This window comes from Manihot esculenta, chromosome 3 (genome assembly GCF_001659605.2).
Source record: "Manihot esculenta cultivar AM560-2 chromosome 3, M.esculenta_v8, whole genome shotgun sequence".
In the NCBI taxonomy this organism is placed as follows: domain Eukaryota; kingdom Viridiplantae; phylum Streptophyta; class Magnoliopsida; order Malpighiales; family Euphorbiaceae; genus Manihot; species Manihot esculenta.
Genome location: NC_035163.2, coordinates 24,741,394 through 24,753,853, shown reverse-complemented (window position 1 = coordinate 24,753,853; position 12,460 = coordinate 24,741,394). Strand labels below are relative to the sequence as shown.

The window sequence follows — 12,460 nt, the reverse complement described above, 5'->3', positions numbered from 1 at the left end:
CCAACCGATTGCACAGCCCTACATCCCATTAAAAAAATTAACATATTAAATAATATAATAAAATAATAATTCTTTAAAAATTACAAAATTAATTAATGAATTTTTAAAAAATTTAAGAATATAATACTAATGGAAAAAATTACTTTTTAGTCCCTAAATTTCAACGTAATTAACACTTTTATCCCTCTATTTTGATGACCCAACACTTAAGTCTCTCACTTTCTTTTCCGTCCAAATTCATAGTCCTTCCGTAAAAAATAGCTGTTTGGTCAAAGAGTCAAAGATGAGAGGTGAAATTTTTTACCAAAAATGCTCTTAATAAAATTATTAAAATCCTTCTCAACGTGAAATCCTTCATCCTTCTTTTCCCTCATATCTTCTCTGTTTATTTCCTACATCCTTCTTCTCCCTCGTATCTTTTCCATTTCTTCCCTCTACCATTCTTCTCCCTCGTATCTTCTCTATTTATTTTATCTTCTCCGCGCATCTCTCTTTCTTCTCCTTCCTCTCAATCTTCCCCTCTCTCTTTTTTTCTCTCCATTTCTCCAACTTCCTTTACATACCCCGCATTTTCAAGGCGTCTCTCTGCCTCAACCTTCACTGTCAAGGGTAGTGTAGCAAAGAAGAAAGTCCTTATAGTTAACACAAACAGCGGTGGTCATGCAGTTATTGGGTTCTATTTTGCGAAAGAGCTTCTGGGTTCTGGCCATGAGATTACTATCATGACGGTTGGTGATCAGAATTCTGACAAAATGAAGAAGCCGTCATTCAGCAAATTTTCAGTGAGTTATATAAATCATTAAATAATTCTTAAAATTTCCTTAGGAACTTGATTTATTTTATCATTTTCTTTCTGATTTAGGAAATTGTGTGTGCGGGATGGCAAACAGTGTAGGAAGACCCAATAGAAGTTGGAAAAGTTGTGGAAGGAGCAACCTTTGATGTGGTGTTAAATAACAATGCAAGGACATTGATGCTGTGAGGTTTGTCAACATCATGCCTATTGACTCAAACCCATTATTAATATAAGCAACCAATCCTAACCAACCTTCACAAACAGGCCTGTAGCGGATTGGTTCAAGAATAAAATTGACGATGTTTTGTTCTAAACAAGGATTGTCCGGGAAAGGTTAGTAGTGTCCATCCCTAGATTTGGGATGTAACTAACTAATATTGTTTATGTTAGAGACTTGTCCTCTATGATTACAGCAGCTGTTGAGAACCCAGAAATTGCAAGTAACAAAATATTCAATTGCGTAAGTGACCATATTGTGACTTTGGATGGAATGACCAAATTTTGTGTACAAGCTGCGGGACTATCAGTTGAAATTATGTATTATGATCTAAAAGCTGTTGGAGTTGATGCAAAGAAAAATTTTCCTTTCCGAAAAAAAATAGAGAAAATACGAGGGAGAAGAAGGATGGAGGGATTTTACATTGAAAAGGGTTTTAACAATTTCATTAAGGGCATTTTTGATTAAAAAAATCTCACCTCTCATCTTTGACTATTTGATCAAACGGCTATTTCGACTCTTTGATCAAACGACTATTTTTTACGGAAAAATTACGAATTCGGACGAAAGAGAAAGTGAGGGACTTAAGTGTTAGATCGTCAAAATAGAGAGACAGATGTATTAATTACATTAAACTTTAAGGACTAAAAAGTAATTTTTCCTACTAATTCTTTAAAAGAAAAAGAAAACTCTTTGTTAGGTTTAGGTCCAGGACGTGAATAATGCAGAAGCCTTTAGGCCCAGAAGAAGTTTGTGGGGTTTCCGCCCAATTCAACAAATCATTCTTTATGATTTATAATTTTGGTGTTTGATTTTTTATTATTTATTAAATCATAAAAAATTTGTATTTTAATCAAAATTTTCCAATATTAGTAGGATTAAAATTTTAATATGTATTTTTTTTTAATTTTAAGAATAGTTTAGTAATAGATGAATATAAATAAAAGCATAGTAAAATACAATATAAAATATATTGTTTTAATTAAAATTCCATGTGATTTTAATTTCTTTAAAGATAAAAAAATAAATAAATTGTTTTCATTTAAAAAAATTAATTAAACGGACATTTAATTGTAGTGGAAGAACGTCAAGATCGAAATTGAAAGAAAACTCCATTGAGAGTGACAGCATGGTCAAACGACCAAGTCAAATGGGACCCACTTAAGCCTAAGGGTGGGCCCGATTGGTGTTTTTTTTGTGGGAACGTGGCATAATCAGAGATGCACACATTTTGTCATGTGTGCAGAAAGTGTGAAATGGGAACACAATGGTGTTTCCGGCGTTCGCATTTCCCACGTGAGTGAATTCTAAAATTGTGATGATTACAATCCAAATTCAATGGACTGATTTGAATTTCTAATTCAATGGGATTTCAAATCTTCGCTTCATACTTACATATCTCTCATCTCAATGCCCAAGTTTGGATTTTTCGAAACTGATTAAATAAATTTATAAATAAATCCAACGTCATCATCTATGTTTTCTTATAATTCATATTGACCACGTGCTCATTCACGTCAATTCTCATCTCAATATATAAAATTTATTTCTTAAATTTAATGATTATTTATTATTTATAAATTAAAAAATCTAGTATCATGAAAATTTATTAGAAAAATAAAAAACTATTATTGTATTTTCACAAAGAGAGAAAAAAATATATATTAAAAAGAAGTTGCTTTTTAAATAATAATGTTAAAAAAATTCCCTCATATTTCTCCAATTTCAAAATAAAATGGGAATGGAATATAAGTATTATTTTCCACTCATAATTTTTTTTTCTCTTCATTTTCTTTTTAACCAACATGAAATAATGGAGAATAAATTTATTTTTTCTCTCGATTTTTCTTTTCTTTTTCTCTCTCTTGAATTTTCTACCTCCATTCTAAAAAAAAAAGTTCCAGTCATGTCTAGGCAATCACTCCCTGTTGAGTGCTTTTCTTATTGCTCCTTGAAAAGGTGTAAAGAAAAAGGTGTTTTATTTGCTATCGACATCTTATAAAATAATATAATTAAAAAACAAAAAGAAATAGAAGATTCTACTTTTTTGTTTCATGCGAAACCACTCAACGTTCCCAAAAGAGAATCCAATTCCATTCATATTCAATTCATCTTCTTTTACCAAAATTCTCAAAATCTAGCCTAAAAGCGACCACAATGAAAAGGTAGTTTTCCTCTTTTCTACTATCAAAATAAATATTCAAACAGAAAACATCTCAAAATCCATTCATAATTTTTTTTATTTGAATCAAATTTAAAAATTAAATACAACTAATGAAAAATAAAATTTCACCTTTTAGTTTTTATTATAAAAATAAATATTTTAAAACAAATATATTAAATTAAGCCAAAAATTCCAAATCTTAGCTTTACCATAACCTTATATTCTTATCCTCTATGTGATAGATGTATGGATGCCTAAGCAGAATGCTTAGTGATAACTGTTGAATTTCTTCATTCCGGTCTGGGATCAGACACATGACTATAGCCCATTATCTGGAAACCCTCAAGTCTCTCGCGTGAACTAAGTCCAGCCCGTTCTGCCTTGAGGCCGGACTCCATCTGAATTTCTCAATCAGGCCAGCCCAACCCATACGGCTCACCAAACAGATCCTCTTTGGACTCAATTCTAATCTTATCTTCCAGCCCAACTCGGAATCAAGAAAGAAACCGACACATCCGTCTTGTGGGTCCTTCAGCATGCGCGTCCGGAGAGAATCAGAGGCCATTACGCCTGTAGCAGGAATCTGATCTTTTCGTACGTCCATATCAGTATAGCAGAAACACGTGACCCGATGGTGGAAACTTCGTTATACGTCACTAACGGAAAAAAAAAACAAATAATAGAAAGAGAAAACAGATAATAGGAAGATGGCCTTCCTTTGAGGAGAGAGAGTTTTTCTAAATTCAAAACATCATTGTAAAACCCTATTTTTATGAATCTCATATCATCACTTAAAATTCTGCTTTTCTAATGAATAATAAATTTTTTTTATATGATTTCTAATTAATAATAATTAAAAAAATGAAAAAAAAAAGGTGCATGAATAATTAATACTATCATTTTTAACCTGAAAAACTAAATAATCAATCTAAATATCTAAATGGTAAATCATTTTCCATAGTTTGGTCCAAATCACTTCCTCTCTTTAAAAAAAAAATTGAAAAAGAAAAAAAAAGATTATTCTCTTATATAATTTATAGAAGTATAAGAAACAACATCTCAACGAGTATCATGCTAAGGAACTGGGGAAGGCCACATGACTACAACTCGGTCCAAGTCAAGTAGGTTAGGTCCTCATACATGAACTTCCACGAAATTAATGTAGTTTTTCTCCTCATAAATTTTAATTATACAGTCAAATCATTATTCTCAAATTTTTTGCTGCAGAAAAATAATTTATATTTAAAAAATAATTTTTATGAATAAAATATATTAATAGATTTATATATAAAAAATTAATAAATAATCAAATAAAAGAAAATGAAAAAAGAAAAAAAAGAGAGAAAAAACGCTATTTATCAAAAGATTTTTATAACGTGCAGATCCGTTAAGAACCGATGCACAATACGTCAAAATCGGTTTGATTCGATGAAGTCGTTTTTTAGTTAAATTAATTAAATCAGATCAATAAATCAACTTTTTGAAAAGATTTATAAATTATAAGGTTAAATTAACAATTATGCCAAAGAAAGGAGTGAGGTCAAAGCAGTCCAACATAATAAAGTAAACTTCCACGTGTCATCCATAGCCTTTATTAGTAGGACAAATGAGGTGACTTCAGCCTTGTTTCATTTACACGCCCATAAAGTTGTCACGCTCTTCTCACGCGATCTCCAGTTTTGGATTCCATCCTTTCGTGCAGGTGGTGGGGAATAGCTGGTGCAATAAATTTTTTATGAAAATTAAGGAAATGCAAATTTAAATAAACTCTCGTCCTTTATTCTGAATTATTAATTTATTAGGGAAAAAAACCATCTTAAATTATATATTTTTTAAAATTAAAATTAAATAATAAAAATAAATGAATTCTAAATAAAATATTTATTTAGCCGACATCATATCCCACGCAATAAATGTGATCCAAGTTTCAAATATTTTAGAACTAAAATAATGAGAATCAGTTGAAAAATGAATTGTTTATTATAATACATGTATTGCTATACGACATTCTATAAAAATAATATTTTATTTTAATATACGTATTATATTGTTTCCTTTTAGATTCTAGTTTCCACGTGCATGACAAATGCTAAACATTTTTTTTTATTTAAAATAAAAAAAAATAATCAAAAGGATTATATAACAAAAAATAATTAATTTATTTTAATTTCTGATCGTATGCTTTTCTTATTATTTTTATAAAAATTATTTTTATGTGAAAGATTTTTAGGTATATTAAATTAGTCTATATAAATATATTAAAATTTCAAAATTTCAAAATAGTTAAATTAATGAATTATTTCTCATACTGTAATTTTAAATTTAAATTATAATGAAAATAATTTATGATATTAAAAATATATCTGAGATTATTGAAAAAGTTTGCTAATTAATTATTTATAAAGAATATAATATTTTAATTAGTTATTTTCCTAAAATAATCTATTCGTGGCGAAGCCTTCGTCAACTGCCTCTACACTGGTTATAGCGCGTGGAAATTCCACGGCGAAATGAAAGACACGAAGTGAGGACCCCAAACATGGAAATAGGAAGAATCGATCAAGTTCTTACAAATGGTCGGCGCGGTTCGCTGTTACGTCGTTGATTACGTAGTCCAATAACCATCCAGCTTTGGATCACGCCATTAGACAAATTACTCGTCTCCGTTAAATTCCGTATAAAATCTCCGTCAACTCTCTCCTCTTCTATATATAACCTTAAATGCTGCTTTTTCTTAATAAAGTTTGAATTGAAGACTGATAAATCATACCCAAAAGCAAAAGGTCGCTGCTGTCAAGCAAAGACTAGAAAATTTTGTATTTCTCTTCTTGCCCAGAAGTTTCAGGTAATTATATCATAATTACATCGAATTAGGTCTTGTTTCTTTCATGTTTCATTTCTTTGTCAACTTGATAGGCCTAATTCGATTGCAAACTGATTGGATTTTTGTCTCTTTGTATCTCTTTATTTCATCTCTTGTTTCAGTTTCAGTGATTTGTGTGATTTGAGTTGCTCTGTATTGGTCATTGGCTCCTGTAAATTAACAGACAAATTTCTCCATATTTGCATAGCAGCTCCTATTGTCTATGGTTCAGTGGTTCTTAGGTTGGTTCTACACTTCTGATTTTTGGGTTTTTAGGGCCTAATCCATGTCAGTTGTTAAGAAGCAATTTGTACAGTCCCATATGTGTAATAACTAAAATTTTAATATTCACAAATCGCTGCTGAATGATAAATGCTTTTTTGTAGTACAATTCAATTTTTAAGGACTTAGTTAAATATGAATCTTATACACCTTCTGTTCTCTAGTTTTTATTATCTGTTTAACGTTTTTGCACGCTGAGTTAAGGGAACAATAATTATACTAAATTTTAACAGAAATAAAGATGAAATTGTCATTTAGTGGGAACTTGTCAAGGAAAGATGGGGTCATCATGGAAGTAACTTGTCAAGCTGCAAGAATGAATATGTTTAAATTGTAATTTCTGTTTTATGCTTTTTCACCATATTTCCTCACTGTTGTTCATCTACCAACAAACTACTTTAGTGGGAACTGATGAGGTGATTCAAGTAGTTCATGTTGCCATAATTCTAATTTGGTACCTTATAACAATTTGTGATCACGTCCAGAATGTTTGTTAACGTTTCTCTCACTCTCATGTGGTGTGTTTCCATAAACCTTAGCTTTTGAAGTACCTATTATTCCATGAAGGTCTTGTTGATTAAAACTTCTGCTTCCATTTTTTTTATTTGTTCTGCAGGTTGATATTGCTTTCAAATATACAAAGGCTTGGGGTTCTATACAAAGGATTCTAAACCTATTGGTAGCTGTTTGGAACATTGGTCTGAACGGCAGAGTGATTCCTTTCTGAATTAGCACTATACAACCGATGCTACATCTTTAGATGGAATCGCACCCGCTCTTCAGATATGGTGTCACTGGTGCAGGCATATCCTACTCAACTTCTTATGCAATTGCTCCTTCAATGCCCAATAGACTCTTTGGGTCCTTAAACTTTGATATAGGAAACTCACCTAGCTCACCCTTCTCAAATCAATTTGATTGTGATACTATTATCACATTGAGTGAGAGCCAGGAGCAGTACAGTTCTACTGAGAAACTTTCAGGAGCTAGCCCTTCTTGTAACTCCTCACTTGAATCCAGTAGCTACTTTCATCGGCTGAGCCCCCCATTGTTTCAAGATGCAAATTCTAGCGAGAACATAAAACATGCATTGCTGAGATTGGAGACTGCTCTGATGGAACCTGATGATGATGAAGACATAAGAATTGCTGATACTTCTGTTGGGGAAAGTAGTAGACCACAGACATCAGGTCAGAGGACTAGGGCCTGGAGCCAGGAGCATCATGTGATTCAGCCTCAGACATCCTCTGTTTCTAGGAATAAGCAATCAAGTGAAGGAGTTGAGAAGCATCTAAAAACAATAGAAGAAGCAAAATTTCAAAGTGTTTTACCAGGCAATCTGAAGCAATTGCTCATTGCATGTGCTAAAGCTCTGGCAGAAAACAATATAAATGATTTTGATAAGCTGATTGCAATGGCTAGATGTGCAGTGTCTATCAGTGGAGAGCCAATCCAGCGCCTCGGTGCATACTTGATAGAAGGTTTGGTAGCAAGGAAGGAGTCATCAGGCAATAGCATTTATCATGCCCTTAGGTGTGGAGAGCCTGAAAGCAGGGACTTGCTTTCTTACATGCAGATACTATATGAAATTTGTCCTTATCTGAAGTTCGGATACATGGCAGCTAACGGAGCCATTGCTGAAGCATGCAAAAATGAGGACCGCATCCATATCATTGACTTCCAAATTGGTCAGGGAACCCAGTGGATAACTCTCCTTCAAGCTCTTGCAGCAAAGCCAGATGGAGCTCCCCATGTTCGTATTACAGGTATTGATGATCCTGTTAGTAAACATGCCCGTGGTGATGGGTTAGAGGCAGTTCACAGAAGATTAGCTGAAATCTCTGAGAAATTTAGTATTCCTGTTGAGTTCCATGGTGTGCCAGTTTTTACTCCAGAAGTTACACGGGAAATGCTTGGTGTGAGGCCTGGGGAAGCCTTGGCTGTGAACTTCCCCTTGCAGCTCCATCACACTCCTGATGAGAGCGTCGATGTGAGAAATCCAAGGGATGGGCTGCTTCGAATGGTCAAATCACTTAATCCCAAGGTGGTCACTTTAGTGGAGCAAGAATCAAACACAAACACAACTCCTTTCCTTACAAGGTTCATAGAAACTCTAGACTACTATTTGGCAATATTCGAGTCCATAGACGTGACACTGCCAAGGGACCGAAAGGAGCGTATTGGTGTAGAGCAGCACTGTTTAGCCAAGGATATTGTGAATGTTATTGCTTGTGAAGGAAAAGAGAGGGTGGAGCGTCATGAGCTCTTTGGCAAGTGGAAGTCTAGGCTTACAATGGCTGGCTTCCGGCAATACCCTTTGAGCTCGTACGTCAACTCTGTGATAAGGGGCTTGCTGAGGTGTTACTCAGAACATTACACACTGATAGAGAAGGATGGGGTTATGTTGTTGGGCTGGAAGAACAGGAATTTGATATCTGCTTCTGCATGGAATTAATATGAGAGGATTTCCATTTTCGGGTATAGGACAGTGATAATGATAAAACTGTGATTGTAGCATTAGGAGGGTTGAGTGATCATTGTATGTCATATTCATTTCATGTAATCCTGTATAAACATTAAATTCAATGATATTCTCTTTTTGTGAAGGGTTCTTTTGTTTGTTTTTTTTAAGGGCGGAGGTTGAGTTCTGCATTTCCTATATTTAGTTCTTAATTCTCAATCCATTTAACAAGCCCACTTGGTGCTCTTATTCCCTCGAGGCAGAGCTGGTTTCAGGTATCTGTTTTAGCTGCTCAATTCATGTAATGGTTTCTAGCTTAATTTGATTAGGCGTTTACATAATTGACGATGTGTAACGAATGCCTGTAATGTGTATGTTGAATTGTCGCTGACAAATGTGTTTATTCCTTGGCAAATTCTCAGAGTTTTAATTGCATATTCCTATCGCCAAGCATTTATTGGGCTAAATCTGTACTCAAAGATGTTTGATGTTGGTTTATCCATTTGTAATCGTTTAGATGCCTTTTACGTAAAGGTTCAATTTTTTCCTGACGAATCTTTCATGAAAAAGAATAATTGTCTTGATTTCAATTCTAGTTGCTGAGAAATGGTGTCGTGCTATCCTTCGCACCAAAGAAATTGGCAATGACAGTGGGATGCTTCATGGCTGGAGCAGCCCTTTTTGCTGTTAATGTTTACACTGCCCCACAACAAGCACGCATTAAAGCTCGAAATGATTTTGTGAAAGAGCGATTGATAAGGAAACATAGCAATGGATAGAACAATGGTTGATGGCTTCGCTGCTCTAGGCTTGTGCTAGTGGGACTTGTTTAATGTCTATTCTATATCATTTGCATGTAATAATTCAATTCAATTATTTTTTTAAAAATAATTTTTTTTATTTAAAAGGGTAGAATTCAATTTTTTTTTCTGACTTGAAACATTTTTTTTAAAGAAAAAATTGAAATTATATATTGTAAAATATTATTTAAATTTTTTTTATAAAATAAATCATAAAATTACAGAACTCTTTTATTCTCAAAATTTTATTTGGGAAGTTTTAAGTATGGTTCATCATTCTCTATATTAAGCATCAAACGGTAGAAAAATTTTAAAAAAAATGAAAATATATCATAGCAAGATTTGACTTTTGATGATTTTGAAAAGAATATGAACTATGATTAACACTCGATGAAAAACACTCATAGATACAGTATATCAATATATTTTTCTTTGCTTATCAAAAAAACACTAACAAAACACCACACCAAACCAAAAGTAACTCAAAACACCCAAAACTCAAAGCACAAGACAAAGCAAATAGGCAGCAACAAACATCGCAAGGACTGAAGGCAGCTTAGGGAAGAGGGTCCTTAAACAATGAAGCAACATAGTCCTTTAAAATGAAAGAGTTTGTGAATCCATCGCCATCCTTCCAGCAGGTGACATCCATTGCACGAGCAAGATTCATAATTCTGTCCAACAGAGGCATTGGATCTGGAGTTGGTCTCAGCCGCTCCTCATTGATAACTTTCCAAGCATTTCTAATCTCTTCTCTAAACAATTTAACTGTGTCTTCCTCTGAAACTCCACGCTGTTTCATGTAGCATTCAACGCTTGATGGGACATGTTCTCTCTCCTGCTCCAACTATATATAATTTTGAAGCAAAATTGTTAATTTAATGAATTTAAACTATATAATGCATATGGGTTTTTTAATTACCTTATGGGATACGATGTCGTTCATGAGCCTGCACAAGAGTGATAAAGCCATAACCATGTTGGGGTCATTGGACACCCACTCAAAGGATGCCACTTTCCCCATGCCGAGGAACGATGTCGTTACTTGTACATACTCCTCCATTGTAGGAACATTACATTGCCTTCATTCCTCCACTTGGCTTCAGCTAAATAGCTTCTCAACATTCTCTTTTATCTGCTACCAAACTTGGATCCTTAAATTTTATGTAGTCTGTCTTGAAACAATTCATAATTTATACAAATCTGATACAAACTTATAATTAAACTGATAGACATACATAGAGGTAGACACATGATTAGATCTGTGAGAGGGTCAATTTAGTATAGCAGATTTATTTTTGTATCTAATTTAAAGTCATGAAAAATATAAAAATAATATAAATTTTAGAGATAATAATAATAATAAATTACTATGCCGGTTTAATGGAGTTTTATATTTTAATTTATAATAAAAAGAATTATATATTTTGATGACTTTAATAAAATGAGGCGGCTTTCGTTAAATATTATTACAATTTACTCTCTCATATTTAGTGAAAGTTATGTTACTCTCAATATTTTTAAATTTAGCTCTTTAAATTTTATATTTTTAGTTAAAATTAATCCTTAATAAGTTAGTTAATTTCTCATTTATTAAATTTTAATATCTTATATGCAAAAAATAATTAAATAAAAATTAAATAAAATATCTGATAATCCTTATCATAATCAATAAAAAAATTAAATCGTTAGAAGAGGAAAAGTTACATGTTACATGAGAAAGAATTCTTTTGAAATTGAATTTAAATGTAAATTGTGCTAAAATTTTTAATTTAATTTTTATTTTATTAATTTATTTTTAAATAAAAGATATTAAATTTAATAAATATGTGAAATTAATTTATAAAAAATATACGTACTTATTTATAAACTAAATTATATATTTTATAAAACACTACAATAAATATTATAATTAGTAATAAAATATTTTAGGATAATATTAATTTTATTGCTATATTATTAACATATGATAATAATGTCAATAATTATTATTATTGATAAAAATATAACAATAAATAAAAATTATAGACATTAACAAAAAATATTTTTGACAATAATATTTATTGTGGCTAATAATTATTTTAATAACAACAATTATTTATATTTAAATTTATTAGTTATATTAGCAAAATATCAATATATTTATAGTAAAGTTATGGTTGCTGCTAAAATTTTTTACTGTCCGTATACTTTTTATGCATTAATAGGAGCTTTTTCTAAATTGTACCTAAATGAAATTAATTTTTATCACTTTACAGGATTTGAAAATTTTTCGGATCCAAGTGTCACTCCTGAGTGTTCGGCAAGTCATACTTGCCGAACACTCTTGCACTCACCAATGGTGTCCAACAGAGCTTTGCTTAAATATTCTTGAACGCAGTTTGCATAATTTGCTTCGAAGGAATTAGGTATGAGAACTTACCCTGTGATGCCATTGAGTTTCTTCTGATGCAGCTGCTGCACCATGTTGACATCTAACTTCGCATACTGTAATCTTGAGTTGTATGATTTATCCCATGTGTAGGCATCGATATAGTACCTTGAATCCAACCTCCGCAGACATTTGCGAATGGGGCGGTTCAGGCCATGGCTCACCTGCTGCGGAAGATGAGGGCTTAATTGAGGCAACAGTGATAGTGAAGGATTCCTTGAACTTCCCTTCACCATCTTTGAAAAAAATTGGTTTTCCAATCAATTTCTCTTATATGTCTATTCAGTTCACCTCATGTTAAATATATTTGATAAAGATTTTAACGTATATTTTATTTCATATGATTTTTAAAATTATAAGAATATTTATAAAATAAAAATAATTTTTGTTGATAATTTTGGTTTTTGTTTGCTACATAAATTATATTCTTCCTTTTTTATTATATT

General features: G+C 32.0%; 2 protein-coding genes and 1 pseudogene across 2 annotated transcripts; 2 read left to right on the top strand and 1 right to left on the bottom strand.

Annotated features, from left to right (window-relative positions):
* The first annotated feature begins 449 nt into the window (after window positions 1-449).
* On the top strand, window positions 450-6,171 carry LOC110611604 (annotated as a pseudogene).
* LOC110612121 (chitin-inducible gibberellin-responsive protein 1) lies at window positions 5,876-8,928 on the top strand. The gene is made up of 2 exons (XM_021752804.2): window positions 5,876-6,022; window positions 6,939-8,928. The coding sequence occupies exon 2, from the start codon at window positions 7,083-7,085 to the stop codon at window positions 8,775-8,777; it is 1,695 nt and encodes a 564-aa protein (XP_021608496.1). The 5' UTR covers window positions 5,876-6,022; window positions 6,939-7,082; the 3' UTR covers window positions 8,778-8,928.
* Window positions 8,929-10,139: 1,211 nt separating this feature from the next.
* On the bottom strand, window positions 10,140-12,250 carry LOC110611603 (alpha-copaene synthase-like). The gene is made up of 3 exons (XM_043955094.1): window positions 12,006-12,250; window positions 10,506-10,533; window positions 10,140-10,430 (listed from the first exon to the last, which is right to left on the bottom strand). The coding sequence occupies exons 1-3, from the start codon at window positions 12,248-12,250 to the stop codon at window positions 10,140-10,142; spliced, it is 564 nt and encodes a 187-aa protein (XP_043811029.1).
* Window positions 12,251-12,460: the final 210 nt, after the last annotated feature.